This window comes from Odocoileus virginianus, chromosome 9 (genome assembly GCF_023699985.2).
Source record: "Odocoileus virginianus isolate 20LAN1187 ecotype Illinois chromosome 9, Ovbor_1.2, whole genome shotgun sequence".
NCBI lineage: Eukaryota > Metazoa > Chordata > Mammalia > Artiodactyla > Cervidae > Odocoileus > Odocoileus virginianus.
The window spans coordinates 21,458,458-21,485,900 of NC_069682.1; the positions used below are offsets into that span (position 1 = coordinate 21,458,458).

Consider the following 27,443-nt stretch of genomic DNA (forward strand, 5'->3'; position numbering starts at 1 on the left):
TTACCTGTGGTCCTTTTTTCACACAAGACTGATCTTTTGGATCCTTCAGCTTTTTTTTTTTTTTTTTTTTTGCCTAGCAAAGGCTATCTCTGATATCAAGGCAGGGGAAGCGGGGGGAGGGGAAGCTTATTTTACATGATAGTACAGTACAAATAAAAATGAGGCTTTATATTGGAACAAGTCAGTAACCTTATCCCATTCAGTCCCCAGCTTCTCACCAGGGGAGCTAAGAGATGACAGGTTACTGTCTATGCCCTGGACTTTCCAAAGTGATGCTAATACCACTACAGTCAAGGCTTTCCTTTAGGATCTTAATACCAGTCATGTTTTACACTTGTACTTCATTACCTAGAGTTTGCTGTCCCATTTAAAGTCATTGAAGAGACAGACTTCACACAGGGAGCATATTGACACTGAGTTTTTTCAAACACAGAGGTGGGACCAGTGCCTGGGGCCTGAGTCAGAGCAGGGTTTGCTCCTGACTCACCCCAACAGTGTCCACTCAGCCAACTGGCTCTCTGGGCTGTTTTCTCAACCATCAAACATGAATGATGACCCATGCCCTCACCTCTCAGGGCTATGCAAAGGTCAAACCAGTGACAAAGGTACAGCTGCTTTGTAAATGTTAAAACAGAAGTTATTTTCTTTTATCACAAACCTTCTTCCTCAAGTATCAACAAGTAAAGTTTTATTTCTGCAGGGGCTGGGAAAGAAGTCAGTTGAGCCTAAGTTTTTGTTTAGGTTTGCAAGCACAGCTTTGTTTTTCCAGACTGAAGAGTACTTTTTTATTTTAATTTCTTCTCCTGGTTTGGAATGTCTTTTAGTTATTCCTCTTAACCGTTTCCAGTTCTCTGTATGTAGCCCTCTACCAAACAGTGCACACGCACACACACGTAAGCATGCTTATGGTTGAAAGCATAAGATCTTCAAGTATTTATAACTGTCCTAGAACCACCCCGTATTTCCTGGCTGTCATCAGCTACATCAGGCAGCACATCAGCCAAACACCCGCTAGAAATAGTCTGAATGATCCTGAACGATAAGCGTGGAGCCCGGTAACTTGCTTTGTATAGTGTAGACTCTTTCTTTGTGGTGATTCTAAACGCACTACTTTACCATTTTCTGTACACGCACGTGGTAGCAGACTGGCTGGCCCACTCCTTCCTTCAGTTTCAGATCTGGGGCAGATCATCTTTTGCTTCATCTTGCCCAATAGTCTGCTATTTTCCTATCTGTAAATGCTTAATCTCAAAACGTACATTCAGGCAATCTCAAAGACAGCACAGAACGGGTCTTCTTTTATTAAAAACCAGCATCAACATATGTGGTCTTAACACTAATATCCTTTGTCCCACCCCTGTTCCATCTCTCACAGACAGACCCTTCACATCTTCTGCCAGACAAAGTTGTTGAAAATCTATTTTTTTTTTCCTTTTAAATTAAACACTATGTCCCCATTTTCCCTTCCCCCACACCCCCATGCCTGGCTCCTGGCATCTACTGATGTATTTTCTGACTATGAATCTGACTACTCTAGGTACCTCGTATAAATGGAATCAAAGATTATTTTACAAACTTTTAAAGTGTCTCTCTCTGTGCCTACGCTCCTGCCCCAGCTCACACCCAGTGCGTTTACGATTATTCTTTGAACGATACTTGTGTCATTATACTTTTGTGTGCATATGCTTATAATAATATATATTATAATCATATATATATGTGTTTATATATGTCTACCAGCTCTCCTTATCCCTTTAAAGGTATTTCTTACCTCAGAAGGAAACTATATTAGTGAAACACCATTTATAGCTATCAGAAAACTGGAAGCTCCCGCCCAATGCATACTATCAGCTCAAGCTCCATTATCAACGGGCTCCCTGGTCCACAGACACCAGAGTCACTGGGGCATCATCCGTGGAAACAGACACCTGCTGAAAACTGTTATGATGTCTTAGGCAGATGGCAGAGGGACCACTTATAAAGTACCCTCAAGTTCTTGGAAAACGTCTGGGAAAAAGCCCCGTCTATTACTGCTGTTTCCCAGCATTTCACCACCCAGCCAAATCATTTCAAGTTGTGCTCTGGTGGGTCCTTCGAGCATTTCTTACACCCATCTTGCTCGCAGCTGTTTCTTTTTAGCCCAGCATATACAGCTGCTTGACTGCTCATATTGTCGGCTGTTTCGGCAAGTGTCCAGCCTAGTAAAACACTGGGTTAGGATGGATTACTTTCATGCTTGTGTGACAGATGCCAAGAAAAAAGCCCTCATTACTGGTGACAATCTTGTCATTTCATGTCAACTATGGCAGATCAGCGAGGGGTATGTTTTTTTCTGGAATACTAAGGTTTACATTTTCCAAAGGATTTTGATTCTTAAGGTTCTGCTTTCATTTGAGAGTGTTAAATGATGTAGAATGAAAATGAAAAGTGTATAATTACACAGCATAAGAGATTTTATGCCTGTAATTTTTATGCCTGTAATTTTACTTTTAACAAAGTATCTGTGCCTATCCTTCAATTGACTTTATTTACCCAGTGATTTTATTCTTAATATTGGGTCAAGTATTTACTGCTACACAGGTACACAGGCGGAATGGGTGAGGACATCAGTCTATGTCTCTGAATCATAATGTCAACTGTAATAAATTTCAGAAGACAAGTGAGTCATTAAAATAAAATTTTCCTTGTGAATTTTTGGTCATGACACAGAATTGAAGCCCCAGAGTCAAGAAAGCTAAAAGTTGTACAAACAACAATATATAAAATTAGACACAAGGACAGATTGTTAGAGAACAGGGAATAGAGCCAATATTTTATATTAACTTGAAATGGAGTATAATCTTGAAAAACACTGAGTCACTATGTTGTACACCTGAAACTGATGTAATAATGTAAATCAACTATACTTTAATGAAAAAGAAAAAAGAAAGTTAAAAGCTACCTAACCCTATCACCCACCTGGGGCTGGCACTCCTGGATAAAGACAGACCTTGCGCAGCCACTGTCAGCTTCAGCGTAGGTAACTTGTCAGTACTCGGTCAGCAACTGTGTTCTTGGTCATCTGACACCAACAATAATTTTGTAACATGGTTTTGTAATAAATTACTTTTTATATATGAACGTAAGTAGACTCAAGACCATTGTATCTCTCTGCCTCGTTCTTGACCGAAGGACGAGAGGTAGGCTTAGAATTAGGGGATCAGGAAGGCTGCCCAAGTCGGGTCTGCCCGTGGGAGTTGCTCTGGGTGTGAATGTTTACGCGTCTTGTCTACCACCATGGATAAAACTTTGAAATGTGCTGACCTAGCAGAGAGTCAGAGAATTTCAGGAATAAGAAACTCATTATTTCCCAGGCAGCTGACTGCATCATCCTTGGACAACTTGAACTCCTAGACAGTTGTTTTTATCTACTGCAGGAAATCTAATCAGCTCCAAGTATTACATCTTTTTTTGAACATTAATTTTTATTGGAGTATAGTTACCTTACAACATTGTGTTAGTTTTACTGTACAGCAAAATGAATCAGCCATACATATACATACACATATACATGGGCTTCCCTGGCAGCTCAGATGGTAAAGAATCTGCCTGCAATGTGGGAGATGTGGGTTCAATCCCTGAGTCAGGAAGATACCCTGGAAAAGGGAATGGCTACCCACTCCAGTATTCTTGCCTGGAGAATCCCAAGGAGAGAGGAGCCTGGTGGGCTACAGTCCATGGGGTTGCCGAGAGTCAAATACAACGGAGCGACTTCCACTTTCATATATATATATACACACACACATACATACATACACACATGCATGTAACTCCCTTTTGGACTTCCTTCACATTCAGGTCACCACAGAGCATTAAGTAGAGTCCCCAGTATGTTCTTATTAGTTATCTATTTTATACATAACTTTATATCTTAATCAAACCCCACAAAGGAATGGAGGGAGAGGACACTGAACTCCTGGGTTCCTTTCAGAGACTTGAAAAGTGATATTAACAGGTGTAAAAAAGGACTGTTTTCTTCCTGGCAGTTATCCTAGAGTAAAGAGCCAATCAATAATTGAAGCGCCAGCAGCTCTTCTTTCGGTTTTAATCCATGAATAAAGGTCAGTGTGGTAATGAGTAGATTTATACCATTTTAATATTTTAAATTTGAAAATGAATACAGTTCACATCTTATTAGAGATGAGTTAATGGGCCCACCAAAATTAAAATAATATGAAATATTCTTAAAGAAGAAAATTTTCTGACTACATTAAGGAAGCAATTTGAACAGAAAAATTTGAAGTTGATCACATAACACAAAAGAGTTAAAATGTGCTATCAATAGGGAAAAGGATTCTGTACATACTTAAGATGAAGGACTGCACCAAATTGACCTATACACAGTCTCAAATATCATGAGGAAAGTTAAAAACCACCTTACAGCATTTACTTATATATATATACTTTCTGTTGTAGGGCTGGCATATGATGGGAAAACTGCACAGTCTCAAAAAGCATGAAGTGTTTTACTCACAAAAGCTCAGGCATTATTCCTATTTCCATTCAGTTCCTTACATATGTGCATACCCGGAATCCAGAGCGAAAGATCTGGGCTTGTTATAATTTATCACACATCTCCAAATAATCAATTACAATCAAGACTTAGATTCAAGAAAGGGATCACTTGAGGATTCATGTATATATCTGTCTACAGCCCACCCTCTTCTTTCTGGGCAAGGTTTTCCTTCTAGGAGAGTTCACAAAGCTGGGCTTGCAGGAACCTTTCAGGGGACCCCCTGAGCTCAGGGTCCTTCCTTCCCCCTTCCCTCCCCAACGTGCTTCAGGTCTCTCCACCCAGAGCCCTTCCCCTTTCACACACCTAGAAATGTCAACAAGCCAACTGGTCTGCAGTGTCACCGATCCCTCAGATGAAACACACACAGGCATTCCCCTGTGACCACCACGAAAGGTGCTGTGTGTGTGTGCCCAGGTCACAGCAGCTGTCCACACTGCCACGACACTGTTCACTAACTAGCAGCATTCAGGACGGTGGCGCTGACCCCGCCTATCCCAGAGGTCTTCCGGCCAACCTGCCCTCAGCCCAGGGACACGAAGCTCGTGCCCTCCTGCGTCCTTGTCACCTTCCCTCCTGCACTGTTTCCTGGGAGCTCAGAAGTCAAAAACCGGCAGCGCTTTTCTAGATCCGTCACTTTTTTCTTCACATCTGTATACGACAGAACCCAAGGTTTCTTTTTCTTCTTTTTTAATAGGATTTTAAAAAATATTTTTATTTATTTATTTTTGGCTATGTTTGTCTTTGTTGCTGCACGTGGACTTTCTTTGGTTGTGGCAAGCTGGGGGGCTACTCTTCATTGCAGACCCCGAGCTCAACGGTGCCCACCCCAGCAGCCCCCAGAAGTGTTCCAGCAAGCCCAGCCTTGTGAACTCTCCTAGAAGGAAAACCTTGCCCAGAAAGGAGAAGCGGGGAGGGGATTGTAGACAGACATATGGACAAATCCTTAAGTGATTCTTTCACTGAATCTAAGTTCAGGTTTTAGGCACATGGGCTCAGCAGTTGTGGTGCACAGGCTTAGCTGCCTCGTGGAATGAGGGATCTTCCTAGACCAGGGATCAAACCCATGTCCCCTGTGTTGGCAGGCAGATTCTTAACCACTGCACCAGCAGGGAAGTCCTGTCCTCCTTGCCCCAAGTTTCTTCTTCTTCTCTCGCACGTTCTCTTCCTTCTCAGGAGGACTGATTTCTGTCTCAGTGTATTTCTGTGTAGATGCATCGTCACAAGAGAAAGAGGGTGCTGGGCTTTTCCTTCCTCCAGAAGGACTTACAGAACTTTTTGGATACTGAGTTTTTAAAATTTCTTTACTCCTTACTTTTCTTTTCATCATCAAATATAAGTCCCTACACCATCATCTGTGCAAAATACAAGTAGTCTAATAGAGTATAGTATATGCTAAGCTGCTTCAGTCATGTCCAACTCTTTGCAGCCCTATGGATGGTAGCACCAGGTTCCTCTGTCCATGGGATTCTCCAGGCAAGAAGACTGGAGTGGGTTGCCATTCCTTCTCCAGGGCATCTTCCTGACCCTGGGATTGAACCCACACCTCTTATGCCTTCTGCATTGGCAGGCAGGTTCTTCACCACTAGTGCCACCTGGGACTTAGAACCGCTCCTTATTGATGTGTGCCCCACTCAATGCCACAAAGGATGAGGGGGCTTGTCCATGACTTCGACTGTTGGATGCAATTTCCTGTGTTCTCAGTTGTGAGCTCCTGACAGAAGGGAAACCCAGTTCTCAGCAAACAGTGGACCCACAGGGCTTTCGTAAGTGGCTTGAGAACACACTTCAAAGCAGCACATCTCTAATGTCTCAGAAATGAGTGAGCTTTCTTTGTCACATTTCTACTAATTACTGGAAAGGAAGAGCTGCTGAAAGCATTTCAGAACTGGAGTCAAGACTAAATTCCTTGTCACTAGGGGGAAAAAAGTCACACGTTCTATCTGGTTCTAACATTTTATGATTTTTGAGATGGAATCTAAGAAATGAAAAGAATCTAATGAAAGAGAAGTAAATCTGGAGTCCCCTCCATTCCTTCACTCAATAAGGGACTCTAAGACTCTCCTAAGGCATGTGTATGGGGGAGGAGTGAGCAGACAATCTACTGGTGCAAGGAAGAAAAAAAGACCAGAGCATCAGTTTATGGTTCTTTTTACCTTAAAAGGAAAGAAATGCATCTTATATCAACATCAGCACCCTCATTTGGGTTTTCATGTTAGAGGGCCCTATGTTAAGCATTTGGTTTATTTACGGTAGGATGTCATCTTTGTGGTTTTATTTAAAAAAAAAACAAAACAAACCTTTAAGCACTGAGGTGAAGAGTGACCACAAAAATATTTTGTACAAAATAGAGATGTTATAGTTACTTTATGGCAAAATACATAGAAGAATCTGTTTAAATTTATTGACCTATTCTATGATCACAAGTGGGCTGGCAGATTTTTCTTTATTAGTGAGGTTACTAAATCAATCCCTTCAAGGTAAAGATGAGGTTTTTAACTAGTGCAAGAAAATAGCTGCCTTTTGGAAAGAAACAAACATGCTGTGGAGAAAACATTTTGAAAAGAGATGTGTTTCTGTATCTACAGAAAACTAGAAATACTTTCCAAACTCTTATAATATTTTCAATAACTATGAAAAGGTTTTTTATTTTGAACTCCCCCATCTTTATTAATATAAACTCTAATACCTATGAACATAGAAATTTATCAGATAGACTTTAACCTAAACTCTTGCATAGCTGGTAGATGGTTTGAAAATGAGAATCACTAGATAATAAAATTTTTCAATAATGTTTTTCATCCATTTGGATCAATAAACATTTGTAAAGTAACATTTTTTTTTCTTTTTTCAGCTATTCTAAGTTTTAAAAACAAACAGCAAAATAAGTTGAATGTAGGAACAGACTTTCAAAGTGCTTTACTGCAAAGTATTCACCATGATTTTTAAAAACAATAATATAAATTCATCCATAGTACCTTCATTTTAAAAAAAACACAACATGTTAATGTTATTTTTAACTGGAGCAAGTTCTTATCTGTTAAAATTTATTTTATCTTTAGTGCAACCTTTTAAAACATCTGCATATTATAAAACATAAAATGATGCAGTAGTACACATAAGAAATGTATAAATAAAAATTCAAATATGGAGGGCATGTGCTCAGATTTTTTTCACTGAGGTGATCCAGAATAAAAATTTGGACACCTATTAAATATGTGGTAACCATCCCAGATTATCTTTGTTTATTCTAAGTTCACAAAAAGTAACAACTTTTAGAATCATTATTTATTTAATCATTTCTTCAATATAGTCAGTAATGCCTTTAATCAAAGGATTTCCTGAGATGGCTACCCAAAGAAAACAATCTCCTGTATCAAGGAAGTATATATATTTCATAAACAAAAATTTACTAGTTATTTCTGTCTTATCAAATTCAAGATGTAAAACTTTTTTTTCCACCCATCACACCTTAGTACATGTCTTGTTTTCCCACCATGAAAGCATTGCAATGCATGGAGGGGGTGGGAAAATCAAGCTATAAAAAGATATAAGTAATCACAGACACAAAAAGATTAAGTTCAATCCCTAGTAGGGGAACTAAGATCAAACATGCTGGGCAATGCGGCTAAAAAAGTAAAAAAAAGAAAAGAAAAGGACAGAAACGGTAGGGACCTAACAGAAGCAGAAGATATTAAGAAAAGGTGGCAAGAATACACAGAAGAACTGTACAAAAAAGGTCTTCATGACCCAGATAACTGTGATGGTGTGATCACTCACCTAGAGCCAGACATCCTGGAATGTGAAGTCAAGTAGGCCTTAGGAAGCATCCCTACGAACAAAGCTAGTGGAGGTGATGGAATTCCAGTTGAGCTATTTCAAATCCTAAAAGATGAGGCTGTGAAAGTGCTGCACTCAATATGCCAGCAAATTTGGAAAACTCAGCAGTGGCCACAGGACTGGAAAAGGTCAGTTTTCATTCCAATCTCAAAGAAAGGCAATGCCAAAGAATGCTCAAACTATCACCCAATTGCACTCATCTCACATGCTAGTAAAGTAATGCTTAAAATTCTCCAAGCCAGGTTTCAGCCTTATGTGAACTGTGAACTTCCAGATGTACAAACTGGTTTTAGAAAAGGCAGAGGAACCAGAGATCAAATTGCCAACATCCGCTGGATCATCGAGGAAGCAAGAGAGTTCCAGAAAAACATCTATTTCTGCTTTATTGACTATGCCAAAACCTTTGACTGTGTGGATCACAATAAACTGTGGAAAATTCTGACAGAGATGGAAATACCAGACCACCTGACCTGCCTCCTGAAAAGTCTGTATGCAGGTCAGGAAGCAAGTTAGAACTGTTAATTAGGATATGGAACAATAGACTGGTTCCAAATTGGGAAAGGAGTACGTCAAGGCTGTGTATTGTCACCCTGCTTATTTAACTTATATGCAGAGTACATCATGAGAAACGCTGGGCTGGAAGAAGCACAGCTGGAATCAAGACTGCTGGAAGAAATATCAATAACCTCAGATATGCAGATGACACCATCCTTATGGCAGAAAGTGAAGAAGGACTAAAGAGCCTCTTGATGAAAGTGAAAGAGGAGAGTGAAAAAGTTGGCTTAAAGCTCAACATTCAGAAAACTAAGATCATGGCATCCAGTCCCATCACTTCATGGCAAATAGATGGGGAAACAGTGGAAACAGTGGCTGACTTTATTTTTTTGGGCTCCAAAATCACTGCAGATGGTGACTGCAGCCATGAAACTAAAAGATGCTTACTCCTTGGAAGGAAAGTTATGACCAACCTAGATAGCATATTAAAAAGCAGAGACATTACTTTGTCAACAAAGGTCCATCTAGTCAAGGCTATGGTTTTTCCAGTAGTCATATATGGATGTGAGAGTTGGACTGTGAGGAAAGCTGAGCACCAAATTGATGCTTTTGAACTGTGGTGTTGGAGAAGACTCTTGAGAGTCCCTTGGACTGCAAGGAGATCCAACCCGTCCATCCTAAAGGAGATCAGTCCTGGTTGTTCATTGGAAGGATTGATGTTGAAGCTGTAACTCCAATACTTTGGCCACCTGATGAGAAGAGCTGACTCTTTTGAAAAGACCCTGATCCTGGGAAAGATTGAGGGTGGGAGAAGAGGGGGACAACAGAGGATGAGATGGTTGGATGGCATCACCAACTCAATGGACAGGAGTTTGGGTAAACTCCGGGAGTTGGTGATGGACAGTTGGTGATGGACAGAGCCTGGTGTGCTCATGTGTTCATGGGGACGCAAAGAGTTAGACACAGCTGAGCTACTGAACTGAATATTTCTAAAACTCACTGGCTACTTTCTTACTCAATATGCACTTCTCTATAGCACTTTATTCATCTCCATAAATATGTTTAACAATTACAACATATTTCAATTTGCAGATACATCTTACTTCATTTAGCCCAAGTTTCACACTAATGAATAGTCATATTATTTCCAGTTTGTGTCTTACTATGAAAGATCTTTGTCTTGGTTTTTTTTTTTAAAGGAAACACAGGCTAGATGTCTTCTCAGTTAGTGTATCCAATAGTTTCAAGTAAATATTTCTAGCTTGTAAATTGTTATTTAGGACTATTCTACATACCATCAGAAAAGTTTTTTCTTCTTATAAATAACCAAGTTGAAATGAATTCTTAAATGGTCTTTTGCTTTGGAGATTCAGAAATGGGAATGAATTTGTTCTATAACAGTATTTTTGGCCATTCTGGCTAAGTGGAAGATAGCAATTCCATTCAAAATATTACTGTGCACTAAAACTTCTTTGATCTCTTACAGAAACTTTTCACATGAGGAAACAATGCATTTTCTTTAGAACAGAAGGGGTATAAAAAATTTATATTCATAATTCTAAAAGTTCTCATTTTGAATTAATGAAAAATTGATACTGTTTATTTAGCTGAAGTCACACTGACTAGGTTCTCATTCAACACACATCCCAAAGCCTATTCAGAATAGTCTGTGACCCCTAACACATGAATTAAAGAGACTTCTTTAATAAGACAGAATATCTTCTGCTTTTTGTGTCAAGCATTTAATATTTTAAAATAGTAACAGGATAGAAAGATTTCTCTTAGGTAATTGATCACTCAAGTTAAACATATATTACCATCTCTTATAAAAAGCCCTTAATTTTCTATTTAATTCAAGCTTTAAAAAAATTCAATTAAGGTTCAATTTTTAAACAAATGTATTCTCCAGGGGCTAATTTCAAAGCCTGCATCCATCTGAAATAGTAATTTAGGCTGCCCGAAAATTGGCAACTGTAGCTGCTACTGTCACAATAAAACACATCCATATGAAGTGGAAATCACGGTGATCTGGGTGGCTCTGGCTTTGAAGCTTTTCTTTCTTTCTAAGAGTTCTGCCTTTGTTTCTTCAGTTTTCTTCAATGTTCTCAGGAATTCTCCTTCAGTAAAAGGGAAATGTTAGTTTTTCTATTGTGTAAGAGAGTTAATTAAAACAAGGAATTTTATTATGTTATGAAAATACACAGTATACTCACTCATTTCTGCTGAAAGGAAAAACTACCTCGCTTTCTCCTTTCTAAATCCCAGTTATCTAAACAGAAGGGAGCTGGATGCTCACAATTTAAACCAAGTGAAGCTTCAACCTTCCCTCTCAGGCCTGGCCAGGTGGCAGGTTGGCTGGAAGGTCAGCACAGGTGACTGATGTGTTTACATCAGATGAGGTGGGGCAGAGCAGAGCAGATGCACACAGACCCAAGCTGTGAGCCAATGACAGGACTACAGACGGGTCACACACTCACACACACACACAGATTGTGGACTCCGGTGGACATCCATGACACCTTCTGAACGGATGCATTTGAGTCACCCATAGGTCAAGTCTGACACGAAGCAGCAAGTCTAAACAACAACAAATTCCTGACTAGGATACTTGGAGGCGAAGCATTTTGTGCGCCAAAAAATGCCATTGGATTGGGCGTGGCGTGCTGCAGTCCATGGGGTCGCAAAGAGTCGGACACGACTGAGTGACTGAACTGAACTGAACTGAATTGTGGTGCTGGAGAAAACTCTTGAGAGTCCCTTGGACAACAAGGAGATCAAACTAGTAAATCCTAAAGGAAACAACCCTGAATATTCATTGAAAGATCTGATTGTGAAGCTGAAGCTCCAATACTTTGGCCACCTGATGAGAAGAACTGACTCACTGGAAAAGACCCTGATGCTGGGAGAGATTGAGGGCAGAAGGAGAAGGGGGCAACAGAGGGTGGGATCGTTGAATGGCATCATCGACTAAATGGACATGAGTTTGAGCAAACTCTGGGAGATAGTGAAGGACAGGGAAACCTGGTGTGCTGCAGCCCATGGGTTGCAAAGAGTCAGACATGACTTAGCAGCTGAACAGCAACAACAAAACTCCTCTAAACAGAGCTTGAAATGAGTTTAAAGCATCCTCTTAAAAAGACATATGTAAAGAAAATTGTATCACTTTACTCTAGTCTTTTTCTGCTCAACTTAGAAATACTCAGAGTAGGAGATGTGGGAAAGGGCTCTCACCCACATTGCTGGGACTATAAACTGGGGCAGGCTTCACAGGAAGCACCCTGGCAAAACAGACCAAGAGCTTTAATATATTCATACTCTCTGATCAACTCCCTCAAAGGGGAATCTAAGGAGATCATCCAAAATAGGAAGAAGTTTTATATAAAGAGATGCTGACTGCAGCATTATTTATGGTAGTAAAGAACTGGAACCAATGTACAGACTATTAAAACTTCATTAGGCAGTCATTAAAAATTGTCACTGTGAAGAACACAGTGATATGAGGAAATATATAGACAATATAATCTCAAAGAGATTTTTCAAAAAGATATATAATGATTGCTTTTGGATAAAATGATCATGTTAATTCTTCACCATATTTGTCAGTATTTTTCAAACAGAAGATATACCATACATGCACAAATATACATACACACATACATCTCTCCTCTTATTAGAATTTAAGTTCCACTGAAACCATGAACAACTCTAGTTCACCTAAACAGACATAAGGAAAAAAAAGTTCTATATAACACAAAATAAAAATATTCACTATGGCCTATTTACTGGATCAAATCTTTACTGACAAGCTTTAAATTTGTGAATATCTGATGTTAAAATTACAAAAGAAAAGTGAGCAAGTCAAACGCATACACTAGCTTATCCTAACCTATATTCTTCATTTAAAATGTCTTAAATTTTCTCCTGTCCTCCTAATTTGGCTCAAGGTACTCAAGAAAAAAAAAAAAGTGCCTTCTGGATTTATCATAATTGTTCTGAATAGTTCTTTCTATGCCAGAGCATTTGAACTTTTCAGCTGTGTTCAAGTAGAATCTACTTTACGAATGGGTTGAGTTTCAATGTTCCAAGCATTCATTTGGAACGTGGCTGACTGGCTGTTTTGATGGGGAAACATATTTCAATTCCTAATGGAGTAAAAGCCTGGGGTCTTGGTTCTATGAGGGAGGGGGTCAGTTGGAAAGAAAGTTTCTTCTCAGGCTCCTGGTCACAGAAAAAAAGCTAGAGCATATTTTCTAAAAGATAAAGCTGATTAGCAGCACAATAGAACCAGTCATTTGGGAGCATGGAAACTTCAGGAGTCATGGTAGATTTGTGAAAGATGCATGAACACCCCAGATACCTGGGACTGTGACAGACAGAGGGGGAAATGTGGTGGGGTTGGAGGAGAATTACTCAGGAAAATCCAAGAGTAAAGAAATTGAGTTTCTGCTTATTTGGATCGGTGTCTTCAAGTTTTTTAAGACTAGGAATAACTTAGTCTGCAAGGCTTCCAACACCATCCACACCTGGTTATCCCTGGAAATGAAACAATGACAGTGATGGTGTTTGTGTTTGGGAGTAGGGGGATTCCAATCTGGGCATGCGGGCATGCAAGATAAACTGTAAGGACAAATGTTTCTATTTATACTGTGATAGATGTATTCCTGAAAAACTTTAGATTCTGTTTACACACTAAATATAGATTTTAGGCAGGCCACTCAAAACCTGTAGAACCTTCAAAAAAATAAACTGCTAAAAGCCTTTCATGCCCATCTTCAGAAGTGCTTAATTTCTATGAAATACAGAAAGGACTCTATCTTGAAAAATTCAATTGTGACGATCATGTGATGCTAAGAATGTAAGGAACCACTGAGTCTATCCAGACTAGAACCAAATGCACGAAAACTGGACAGAACCATGAAATTCATTCTTCCAAGCCCGAGGATCTGGCCACCTGCGTCACGCAAAGAGCAAGGACCAGGGGACAGAGCGTCTCCGGCCTGCTGCCTTTGGTCTTGTCAGGTATTTTTGCATCCTGTTACCTGGAGGCATTAAACAGTAATGTGCCCAAAGAGCAACTGGGTACGGACCAATTTCTGCCTCAAAGGCCATCAGTCCCCCACCAGCGGAACTTGTGCAAACTAATTTGCATAATGCAAGCTTGCACGCAGCAGAAAAGGCTGCATAATTGTGCCTTTTCTGGGGTAGATTTAAATCTGCAAAAGAAACCCTGCTTTCTTTTCTTCTGTCCAGCCTAATCACCACCTGAAGGCTTCCTCCAGGAATTCCTTAGGAATTCGACAAGAAATTTGGGATGCCTGACCTGAGAAAAGCAGAGAGGCTGCTGGCACACAGGCCACCTCTGTGTACATCAGAAGATGAGCTTTTTCTGTGCAGACAAATTACAAAAAGTGAGCCTGGCTCTGACTGCTGCAGCCCTTGGCTGGGAGGGCATGCGGGCAGCAGTACTGCCCCTCCCACGCGGGCACCTCTGTGCAGGTTATGTGATGGCAGTGCCATCAGGCCTCTCATCCTTGGGTCCATTAGTACAACACATAATGCTTTCCTCAATGTGCAGGTGGAAACAAACAAAGTATGGTTTTAAGATTACAAACAGCACTAAGCTCTGACTGTTAGGGTGTCCAGCAACTTGCAGGCAGGAGCTGAATACAACCTAGCTCAAAAGAGTCAGTGCAAACAGTAAGGAATTTAAACAGGAATACATGTGAGAAAATGGAAACAAAACTGTAAAACTAGAAGATGGGAAGCATAACAGCACCTGAAGAAAGGTTCAGCAGGTCCCTAAAACGACACAGGCGCCTTATGCTCTTGTACACGCTTCTCAGACAGTAAAGAATGTGTCTGCAATACAGGAGATCCTGGTTCGATCCCTGGGTCAGGAAGATCCCCTGGAGAGGGGAATGGCAACTCACTTCAGTATTCTTGCCTGGAGAATCCCATGAAGAGAGGAGCCTCGTCCATGGGGTCGCAAACAGTCAGACAGGACTTAGACTAAACAACAGTAGCAACACCCCTCTTACTCTGCCTGTAACTGTCCTCTACACTCTTTAACGGGTGAACTCCAACACAGTGTTCAAAATCCAACCCAAGCAGCACTAACTCTCCTGGGGCAGCTTATGAAGCCTTTGTCATCTGTGGCTCTGTGCGCACAACTGGGGAGAGGTGCGCCCAGAAAGACTCCAAGGTTTGAGAATTGCCACTGTCCCTCCACCTAGGTGCCAAACCTGCACCGTGGGAGACCCCATGGCCCCAGCCGGCTGCTCTGATGGCCACTGACTCTTTTCTTTATCACTCCCCCTTTTTTTCACTGTTAAGAAATCTGAAATTGGGTGTAGAGTGACTAAATGCCATCTGAATGGACTTGCACCTGGGGGCAGATAAGCATAGCTGCTATGTGCGGTAGGCTTATACAAAGCAGCTGAGAAAAGACAATGTTGTTAGAGAAAAGATTCAGGATAAGTCTTGCAAAGATTCGAGAGAAACTGAGGAAGCAGACACTTTGGATCCTTGTCTACGTGTGGCTCTCAGGGCCCTATGATTCCAGAAGCTGCCCCATCACCCCTCCCTGTTTTTTCCTCTAGCTAAGCTGATTTGTGTGACTGTCATTTACAACCAAATAAACCTTGAAGGCAGTTTCATTAGTTCACCAATTTAGCACCTTGTTTACATAATTACATGCCTATCTTCCCAGTAGGTCTATGAACTCCTTACAAGCAAAAAACCTGTCTTTTTCATACTTCTTCCTCTAAGGCCTTAAAGAAAACACCTCAAAAAAAAAAAAAAAAAAGTACCCTAGACCAATTACAGGTTATTAGTAGAAGAACTTTAGATATTAAAATGACACTTTTTACAAAATGGAGTACATATTGGTTAAAACTAGACCATGAAACCACATCTCCTAGTTGTGGAGGTAGAATTTATTTAGATTGAAGATGTCAAACGCTGAATTATCTGTCAAATGCTGGATTTACCTATAAACTGTAAAGGTTTATGTAAACATCAAAATTGCAAATATAATCATTTCTACAAAAGAGCAATCTAAGTGCAGATGATATGGATTCTTTTTGGCTAATAGCTCAAAAGGTAACCATTAATGTAATGGAGAATGAATGGAAGAGAATGATTTAGGTACCCAAACTAGAAAACCCGGGGTCACCCTCAGCGCCTTCCTATCCATTCCCTCATGCAGTTACCAAATCCAGCCAAGTCAACCTCCCAAACATCTCTGAAGACACCCTCTCTCGGCCACCAGGGAACTGCCCTGGTTCAGACTCCGGTTGCCTCGTACCCGGAGGACAGCAATGACTTTCTCAGGGTCTCCTCTGGTGGCGCTGAGTTCCTCACTGACTGACCCCTGGGGTGGACAGAGCAGCACCTGAGCACCCTGCGGTCTCTGACTTCACCCTCACTTGTACCCTGTCCTTCCCTCTCTCCAGAAACTTTGATGCTGATTTCCATATCTGCTGATAAGGTGGAACTATCTGCCACTGAAAACAACTAAACATCCTGAATAAAATATATTTTTAAAACATCTTCTTAAAGGCACCAAAGTGCTGAGGAGGCAGGAGTTATCTTGCCGAAATCTGAGTGAACATGGGATGCGAGAGCTGTCAGCTCGCATGGACCCACTGCACTCTGAAGGTTTTGATGGTCCCGTGGGTGAAGAGAAACAGAAGTCGGCGCCTAGAGCCCACCCAAAGTGGGGATCTAACAGGAAACCCTCTCTCCAGAAGGCCAGGGTCCGAAAGGGTTACAGCCTCAGGGGAAAGGTGACCCCACAATAAACCCATTCTACCCCCATGGGACTACAGCCCAAACAGATATCACCAGCAAGTCCAAAAAATCCCAACCTCTGAGTTTAGTTTAAAATGGCCTTGGTCCGGAGTGCTCCTAGCCACCTGGCAACAAGAAACGATCCTCATTAGAGGGACACACTTTCACCCTAAGACTCAAAAATCCTCCCCAAGTGCTGTCCACAAGAGATGAGCAGCTCATGGCGACAATTACCAAGCAAACATGGGAAGTGGGCACCATGATGAAGAACCAGCAGAAATGTAACACTGTAGAAAGATACCCAGGAAGATCCGAGGCACTGGGATCATCACTGATTCCACAACGTTTGTAGAGTCTTCAGTTTCACATATGGATGGCATGCTTCTGAATGCAAGATCTTTCAGAGGCATACTAGAAGACATTAACAAAATAGCCCCCAAGCTTTTTGGGATCAGGGATTGGTTTCGTCGAAGACAATTTTTTCCATGAGGTGAGGCAGGATGGGGGGGCAAAGGGGTGGTTTCAGGATGATTCAAGCATATTACATTTATTGTGTACTTTATTTCTATTATTATTATATTAGCTCCACCTCAGATCATCAGGCATCATTAACGATCCTGGAGGCTGGGGACTCCTGCATTAACAGACTCCCACCACATGGGTTAGACCAGACATGACACTGCAGTGCACTCTTTTACACATCAGGGTCTCAGACTGCTCAGCAATGCCTCCGTAGTCTTCAACACAGTTGACTTGGTGACGTTCTGGGAGAGAGGAAACTCTCGGAAACTTCTCCACCATATTCACAAGGCAAAGTTCTCCCTGGCGGCTGTGGACACAGGCTCCTTGATTTGTCATCAGCTTGTGGTTACCCCATATCTCTTATCAACAGCTTGCAGGCAGGCCTCCCCCACTCCCCCAGGCATTGCTCAACCCACTCAGCAAACTGCTCTAAACACTCTGCTCAGTCCTAGCAAAAAAGGAGCTTGTGTGCTAATGAAAATCCAATGTGGAAGGGCTTCTGATACCCCTGTGGAGCACGCAGTGGCTCCACTCTTCATTCCACAGTACTTATTGGGCACCTACTACATACGAGCACCATTCTGGATGCGGGGAGGCAGCAGTGACAAGACCAAGTCTCAGCTGTTGCAGAACTGATGTTAACAGCTTCACAGTCCAGTTGGGGTAGAGAAATAATAAACACGTAAACAACTCCATTTCCCACAGTGTCAAGTGTCACGGAGAGACTAAGAGCCGTGTGAGAGCGGAGAGACTTCTCTAGATGAGGTCACAGAGGCCCTAGGAGAAGGCAAGCCTTTAGCTGAGAAAGTAAAATGAGGAGCAGGGGCCCGCCATTCAGAGACCCAAGGAAAAACATTCCAGAAGAAGAAGAAACACAGTGTGGAAGCTGGGGGGGTGGGGGGGTGTGGGCAGCTCTGAGCCTGGTTTATTTAAGGAAAGAAAAAGACCAGTGTGGCTAGAAGGGAGAAGGCATAGGGGAAAGCTGGGGCAAGGCGGGTAAGACCTCCAAGCCACTTGAAAAGTGTTGTTTTCTTTTCCTCTTCGAGTTTGTTTTTATTTTTTATTGAAGTATTACTGCTTTATAATGTTTTGTAAGTTTCAGGTACACAGCCAAGTGATCCAGTTAAATGTGCATAGGGCGGCCTCTGGAAGGTTTTCAGTGAAGAAGTGACAGGACATCATTGACGTCTCAGAAAGATGAGTGACCTGCCACCGCTGTTGAGAACTGGATTGAGACAGGGCAGGGTGACCACAGCAGACCTGAAGCCTCCTGTGTGTTCTAGAGGAAGAGGATTCATCTGGGGAGAGAGAAGTGTGCAGTCAGGACTCGGAGATGGGAGTCGTGAGGGAGGGGTGAGGCAAAGAGAAGGATCGAGGCTGGTTCCTGGGTTTGGAGCTTGAGCACTTGGGTAGATGGTGTCTATTGACTGAGACGAGGAAGAAACTGGATCAGGGCAGGTAGGACAGGGCAGGGGGAGGAAACCAAGGGTCCTGGTGGGGACGCATCTGAAGTGCCCATCAGGTATTCAAGTGAAGACATCGAATAAGACACTGAATATGGAGCTGGCAGGGAGGTCAGAAGGGAAGATACACACTTCTCAGTTATCAGCATCGGAAGTCACAGGACTAAATAAGGTCATACAGATGAAAGACATTCTGAAGTTCTAGAAGCAGACACTGAACAGAGTCCTGGGCATCTCAACTTGGAGAGACTGAGGGGGAGAGGTGCCCATGAGGCACCTAAGGAGTGAAGGAAAACAAGAAAAAAAACCGAAACAAAAATGATGGTGCCAAGAAGGGGCGCCCCAGAGTAGGGAGCATTGTCCAATACAAAGTGAGACAACGATGGCCAAAAAAAAAGTCTTTCTCCAACTCAGTGGCCATCACCCATAGGTGGCTCTGGAGCACTTGATAGGGAAATCTGTTTTAAAACTTCCTATAAGATTTTTCATGAATAAATTTTTCATATGCTCTCTTCTTAGATGCTTTGAATATAAGTAATGACTTTCTTTCTGTAAAAGAAAAATTGTTTTCCACCTTATGAATAGCCAATACCTAGTCAAAGCCTTTAAGGCTAAAGAAGGAAAGAAAAGATCACTAAAGAGGGCAAGAAATTAGTAAGTTCTGGCCCCGGACCAGCTGCACATCTCCATGGTGGTAAAGTGTTTAGGGCTGAATCCCACCACCTCCTAGCACTATGATCTCAGCAGGGAATTCATTCACACATGCCTGTTCCCACCATGTACGATTCTTCCCACCTGCTGCATGCTCTCCTGGCTTCCCACTCCACACCACCCTCAACTTACTATTGGAATGGTTCTTAACTGGGTTCTCTAAACCCCTGAAGTGGTCCATGAATAGAATTCAGCAGATCTGTGAAGGGTAGGATGTACCCTATCCATTTTCATTCGTTTGTTCAAAAACATTATTCTGAGAAGGGATCCACAGCCTTCATTTGACTGCTATGGCGGGGGATGGGGGTGGAGGGGTGGGGCCGTCCATGACACACACACACACACACACACACACACACACACACACACAAACCAAAACGTGAATAAAAGTATATATGGGGAAATAAGCTAGAAGGTAGTTTTTAAATGTCCTCAGATGATTCAAGCACACAACAAATTTTTGAGAGGCACTTGTCTAATGCTGATTAACATGCTACCGGCCTAACAGCATTTGAATTTGTTCATTTTTAAGGTACAATTACTGAATTCTTATCATGTGCCAATTATAGTGCTCAGCTTCAAATACATTATCTTACTTGACCCCAAATAATCCTGTGAGATAGCCATCATCATCTCCATTGTAAGAATGAGTAAACTGAGGCTCAAGTGGAGAAATCGTCAACCTGCTCAAATAGCCCATCAGTGATGGAGGCAGGATTTGAACCTAATCTGTCTGAGCACAAGACATTTGGCCAAATTGTCCCAATTCCCTTAAATTCCAAAATTTGTACTTCCAAAGGTACGCTGGCAGAATTAACTACTCTGGTTGACCGCATTTTCTAATCAACATAAGGTAGGTTTTGTTTGTTTATTACAATTCTTGCTGTAGCAAAAATGTAGCAGACAATCCTGTCATAGAAAGAGGAAATCACTGTCTTGCCAAGGGCATCATTCTGAATATTCAAGTTCACTCTAAGGTAGTCAATAAATGGAGAAGAAAGTGTATTCTGTTCTCAGGATATAATCCCAAGTTTTTGCAGGTATAAAAATATTTCCCTAATAATACATTTGCATGTATGTGCCTGGCATTATTCTTTTCTCTATAAAGTAAAGGGAAGGGGGAAAAACAATTGTCTGAGACTAGTTCTTCACTGAATGGTTATTTGGGTTCCATTCACTGGGTTTCATCTATTGTCTAACTTGTTATGGTTTTCATTTAATTGCCTCATTCTATTCAATTCAGTCAACATTTCACAGTTATTCACTTCACTTTTAAACCCTAGTTTCCTTCTTTTATCTTTTTTGGTGCCCAAATAGAAACCCATGAACCTAAAAGGCATCACTATTTCTCCAATATCATTGCAAGTCTAGGATCTTGATGAGAACATAACAAAGGCTACAATGCTCGGCTCAGAAAATGGCATATTTGCCAAAACACACAAAACATGGTGCCTGGGCACCAAGACAATCCCTCAGCTCTAGTACTGGGATGGACAGCTGCCTGATGCTGCCTGCCCGTTCTTCGGGGAAATGTTCTTCCTCAACCCCAATGAGCAAGAGCTGTCACCTCACAACTGCTGGATCCAAGAAATGCCACCACTGACAGAAGCTGGACCAGTCAGAATCCTTCCATGGGATTTTTATTAACAGAATCAGAGCCAGAAAACCCCTTTGCGGGGAGGGGAAGATTACAAACAGTAAGATTCAAGAAGCATTAGTTCTCTGCTCATGGAGAAACCTGACAGCTATGAGCAAGAACAAAACCAAAACAGACAGAAAAGTCCCAAGAGTACCCAAGCACTGGCTCCAATTATTCACAACGCCCAGCCTAGCCCTGCTCTCCTGGTTTGCTTACCAATCCATCCTTCCACTGTGATTTCCAAAACCCTTCTAATATTTCAGAATTTGGCCTGTTTTCATCCACATTTCCATGGCTTGCTACCAAAAAAAAAAAAAGGAAAAAAAATCCAAACATTAACATTAATGTTGATTACTTCTAAACACTGTATTTGTTTTAAGCAAGTTTTACATCCTCTAAACTTTTTCTGTCCAAAAGGTCTTCCTATAGATATTTAAACAGCTTTGAAATACTCATTTCTAAAAAGCTATTTCACTCACATAAAAATCTTTCAGAATACCTATTTAAAACAAACCCTGGCTCCTATCATTCTATATGTTCCACACACTATTAAAAATATTGTAAGAAGCTAACTGCCTGATCATTTTTAGTTTAATTCCAAATGTAACAAGACAAAATTGCCTTCTTAATTTGTCTTTTCCTTTATGTATTCAATTATATTCTTCACTTAAAATACTTAAAATAAAAATTGGCAGTGGTCCATTCACTGATGGGTATTCTAAGTCAGAAAGCAGTAACATATTAAATTAACCACATAAAGTCAAGCTTATTCTTGTCACTGAGAATTAGCAGCACAATGGACTTGAAATTCTCCACCTTAATTGCAAGTTTCTACATTTCGATCAAATAGACTTGGGCATAACAGACTGCAATGCAGTCCAACTACAATCAATCCCACAAACTCTTAGTTCACACATCTCTTGCCATCACCACAGATTTCCTAGCCTCTAGCCATGGCCTTGAAAATTCCCTGAGAGTGGTTGCATTTGCAAGGTTATAACAGTCATGTAACTATTGTTATATATTATTACTCTTCTATAATAGTCTAACTCTATCATTATTCTTTCATCATGTATTATTACTCTTTCTAGTCTGGGGACCCTAACTCAATGCTAGGAACCTAACTGACTGTAAAAGTAGTTGAATCCTGAAGTTAGGGGGAAAAGTTGGAAATCATCCAGTTCAATAACCTTACTTCACAGAGCAAATATCTATGCAAAAATACTTAATAGGCCCAAGGTCAACAGAGTTAGAAAAAGAATGGGAACACAGATCCAATGAGCATTTTACTGTGGTTATGTAGATGATTCCCAACATTATAAGATGCCTACAATGTAGATTCTCAATGTAGCAGATGACTATAGAGTAGTAGTTTCCCCTTTAGCGCTCCAAATACAAATTGTAAAAGCAAGAAATTGCAATCTTCATGACATCTTTTCCCATTAATTTTGATCACATTATAAATGTACAGAAGGGGACTTCCCTGGTGGTGCAGCGGATAAGAAACCACCTGCCAATGCAGGGGACATGGGTTTGACCACTAGTCCAAGAAGATTCCAGATGCCAGGAGCAACTAAACCCATGCACCACAACTACTGAGCCAGTGCTCTAGGGCGTACAAGCTGGAACTACTGAGCCCGAGTGCCTCAAGCCTGCGCTCTATGAGATGAGAAGCCACTACAATGAGCAGCCCACTCACCCCAATGAAGAGTAACTCCCACTCAACGCAACTAGAGAAAGCCCACACAAAGCAATGAAGACTCAGCACAGCCAAAAATAAAATTAAATAAATGAATAAAATTATATTTAAAAAAAAGAAGAAATATAGAGAAGGACTGATTTGAATGATCTCTTCCTGTTCCGCTAGGCTTTCCCAAAAGTCTCCATTCATACACAATACAACTGACAAATTTATTCTCATACTATACTGTAGACTTCGGTGCACACAAGGTCATATGAAAACATTTATCTAAGACTTTGTTACCTAAAATGAAATCAACCAGAAACACATGGCATCTGAGTGCTTAGATTTCATCTTTATATACACTTTCTTTCTTTAAAAAAAAGAAAAGAAACATTTTTAAAAAGAAGGCTGTGAAATAGACCTTTCTTATGTCAACTCAGAGCCCTCAAAAAAAAAAAAAGATACCTGAACAAAAACATGGGGAGCATTTTTAGCAGTCTTTTGCACAGAAACTACCACAATATGCCTGATGATATATATTTGTTGAATGAATAACATGGCTATATTTCATACTATGGAAACTTGACTTGTCTGGATGACTACACTTAGACTTGCAAACTTTCTTGAAAGCAAAAGAAAATGCACTATCTACAAATCACACATTTTTTTTACAAACTTTACATAGTTTCAAAACATTTCCAATTAGCAAGAAATTCTAAAACAAATGTAGCAATTCAAAACTACAAAGTACCAACAGAAGTGGTTACAGTAACACACACACAATTACAAGTTTCCTAAAGTAAACTGGACTTGGACTAAATTCCCAGAGAACAGGCTCTTTCAGTGGCATGTTATCCCTGCTAGTTTAGTAAGTTAAACCATCAGACACAAACACTCTCCTGATCAAAACACCAGCACTTCAAAGGAGATAAAAGCCTCCATACATACAGAATTAACATTTTTTTAAAAAAGCAACTAACAACAACATAATTTTTAAAAGCTTAACAAATTTAAAACAACTCTGAACTGTACATGTATTACATAGGAAAAATAACATTTTATTTACTGTAATAAAATGGGGAGGGGGGTGGAGGATGATGTAGTAGTGTCTGCTGTTGCAAAAGCCTGCTAAAGAAGTTGTCAGGAAGTTAAAATGAACTTCAGTGGATCAGGCATTAGGCTTGATAGAAATAATCATGTCTCAACCTTCTTAAAAACAGTCACTCTTTGCAAACACAATCAATCAATTCTAATACAATTTCACCTTTTGCCCAGCTCAGCGAGGGAAGAAAAATACAAATACGATGTATCTGAACCACTTCAACTAAGTTCATTACATTGAGAATGTTCTTTTAAAAGGCCAGCATGGTTTTCCGTCATTTCTATTATGCTGTAAAGGGCCCATTGACATCCATCGAAATCAAAAGTACGGAAGACAAGCTTACATACACTTATCCCCAGACGCCGATTGACTGCAGTGGGGAGGTCATGGTCAAAATTCACAGGCTCATTTAAACTTTCACGGCTCAGCCAACAGCTCCTATCGGGTTTCTTGATCCTAAGGTGATTAAAACTGCAAGAGTTTCTCGCTGTTAAGATCAGCAGGAGGCTATTTGGGACCCTCAGACCGCAGTCCGCATAGCCCGCAGCCGCGCATCTTCAGCACCTTGGCTTGTGTGTTAGGCTAACCTTTCCAAGCCAACCTTCCCAGGCCGTCTCCTCCAGCTTTTGAAATAAACCTCCCAAACGGGTGCGGTCAACTCAAGACTGCCTTCTTCCACCGCGCCCGCCGAGACCCTTCTCCTGTGGTCATCCCCAGGCCGCCCTTCCGCAGGCGGCGACTTCGGCCTGGCTCCCCAAAGTGGGGGAGGAGATGTGCGGAGCAAGACGCCCCGCCAAGCAGCTCTTCAGCAGACACAGCGACAGGGCGAGACAGGAGGGGAGTAGGGAAAGATGCTAAACGCCAGTGCCATATTTACATTGCCGTTTTCTTTGCCAGAAAGATTCCTCGTGTCCAAGAATATCTCCTTTGGGGGTGGGGGGGTGGGGGAGGACCTAAGCACTAAGCCGCTGCCCAAAGCTCCGCGATCTCCAGTATTCTCGCCCCAGTCCCTCGCGCCGGGAGGCTCCAGACACTCCCAGCCTCGGACAGGTACACCTGTCCGAAGGCGGAGGACCGGGCCGCCCCCGCAGAGGAAGGGATCGCCTGCACTCTGGCCCCAACAGCCCCCGCCGCCGGGGGTGACAGCCCCGGCGGAGTCGTGCCTCGCACAAACTTCCCAGTTCCCGGGCTGCGGGGACAGATCGGCCGGAGAGCGGACGGACGGACTGGAGAGCGATACAGATACTCGCCGCAGAGCTCAAATGCAAACTGGACCCTCGCGTCCCGCATCCGGCTCTAGGATCCCAAGGGGATCCCGGAGGCGCGCCCGGGCGGCCCCGAGGGGCGGGCGCGAAGCGCGCGGGGCTGGGGGCACCCAAGCGCCGCGGCGGACGGGCAGCCCCGGAGGGCTAGTAGCTGGAGGGCCGGGGCCCGGCTCGGGCTCCCCGCCCCACAGCAGCTGCAGCGAGAGGAGGAGGGGAGCGAGGAGGAAGAGGAGGAGGAAAGGGACTGCGCGCCGCAGCCCGAGCCCTTACCGAGTGGTTTACCCCCCACATCAGGACGCTGAGCAGCGGATCGCTGGCCCGAAAGAGCTTCACTTTCTGCGCGACGAAGTGCTTCTTCTTGGTCTTGGTCTTGCTCGCCAGGACGGAGGACCCCAGGTTGCTGGGGGTCGCCATGGCCGCCGCCTCTGTCCCCTCCACCGCCGCGCTCCCGAGGCCGGGGACCCGCCCTCTCTACACGCCGGCCCGGGGAGGCATCCGCATCCCCCTCGGCGGCGGCCCGGGCGCGCCGTGTCCCCGCTCCGCCCGCCGGTGCGCTAGTCCCGCTCAGCCCGCGGTGCCCGCTCGGCCCGGCTGGCAAAGAAGGCTGCGCTCGGCTCGCGCCCCGGCTCGGCTCCCGCGCCCGCCCGCTCGCGGCTCGGCGCTCAGCCCGCGGCTGGACCAGGCGCGCCGCGAGCGGCTTCCGCGTTGGGCGCCGGCGTCATGACGCAGGGGGCGGGTGCGCGGGCAGCAGCTGCGGCGCCGCCAGGCGGGGCGCGGCCGCGGGACCGTTAAGCTGCGCCCTCGCGCTCCGGCTTGGCAGCAGCGGCCCGGCAGCCCCGGGGGCGCAGGCGAGCTCGGGGCGGTAGCTCCCCGCGGGCCGAGGAGGCCGCGGGGTGGGCGTGCGACGCGGGGAGCGTGAGGACTCCCGCGCGGAGTCCTGGAGAAAAGGGGAAAGGGTGGGGAGAGTGGAGAGGTCAGAGGACAGGAGCACCCCAGAGGCGGTTGTCAGGCGAAGAAATGAGGCTCCGTGCAGCGCCGCTGACCCGTGCCGGGAATGGGGAAAGCTAGTGAGACCTGGAACGCTGTGGAGACCAGGCTTCCCTAGCACCGAGGGAAAGAGCACAGCGTTGGCCGCCTCCCAAAGTGGCCCTGCAGTGACCTTATTAATCCTTCTGTGCCTTTACCCATCGGGCCTTTTGGACCCCGAATTTGGGCCTTCCCACAAGCCTGCAGAAGTGGGACTCCCGTCTAAGCTGCTGCGCTGTCATTCCCACCACCACTAACACCCTCTCTTAGACAGGAACCAGCATTCCTCATCCAGAGCCCTGGGTTTGACCATGAGAATCACACCCTGAATTGCACCTTCTACCTCAAATCCTCTGCAGTGTTTCCTATACCCCTTCCTTTTATCCATTCCACTCATTCAAAAACCGAGATCATGGCATCCGGCCCTATATCACTTCATGGCAAATAGGTGGGGAAACAATGGAAACAGTGACGGACTTTACTTTCTTGGGCTCCAAAATCACTGCAGTTGGTGACTGCAGCCATGAAATTAAAAGACACTTGCTCCTTGGAATAAAGACTAGGACCAACCTAGACAGCATATTAAAAAGCAGAGACATTACTTTTCCGAAAAAGGTCTGTCTAGTCAAAGCTATGGTTTTTCCAGTAGTCATGTATGGATGTGGAGTTGGACCATAAAGAAGGCTTTGTGTGGAAGAATTGATGCTTTTGAACTGTGGTGTTGGAGAAGACCCTTGAGAGTCCCTTGGACTGTAAGGAGATCAAACCAGTCAATCCTAAAGGAAATCAGTCCTGAATATTCATTAGAAAGACTGATGCTGAAGCTCCAACACTTTGGCCACCTGATGCGAAGAGTCAGCCCATTAGAAAAGACCCTGATGCTGGGAAAGAAGGAAGGCAGGAGGAGAAGGAGACAACAGAGGACAAGATGGCACAATGACTCAATGGACATGAGTTTGAGCAAGCTCAGGGAGATGGTGAAGGACAGGGAAGACTGGCTTGCTGCAGTCTATGGGGTCGCAAAGAATTGGACACAATTGAGGGATTGAACAACACCACCTTCCAAGAAATCTTTTCATTGTCTTCATCCACATATACCTAAATTTAACCCTTCTTAATGACCCACCTCAGGAAGCTGCCATTCCAAGCATGTCTAAAAACCCGCTGTCCCTACATCTTCCCCAGTTATCATAGTAAGTGTCCTAGGCACTTACCTTACTCAGCCCACTTGGAGAGTCATTATATGTCTACTGTCATTATTACTCCTCTCAAGTATAGCAGTTTCCACTACGCACTCTCGTAACCTGCTTTCAGGGAAAGAAAGGATGACAGACCCCATCCTTTAAGGAGCTT

At 43.1% G+C, this 27,443-nt stretch overlaps 1 protein-coding gene across 1 annotated transcript in view; it reads right to left on the reverse strand.

The window, feature by feature from the left end:
* The window catches only part of PIP4K2A (phosphatidylinositol-5-phosphate 4-kinase type 2 alpha), a 177,884-nt gene extending 152,124 nt beyond the window's left edge, over positions 1-25,760 (reverse strand). The window contains exon 1 of the mRNA XM_020869175.2: positions 25,335-25,760. Within this exon, the coding sequence (XP_020724834.1) occupies positions 25,335-25,478 (144 nt within the window). The 5' untranslated portion in view covers positions 25,479-25,760. The remainder of the gene's footprint in view (positions 1-25,334) is intronic.
* Positions 25,761-27,443: the final 1,683 nt, after the last annotated feature.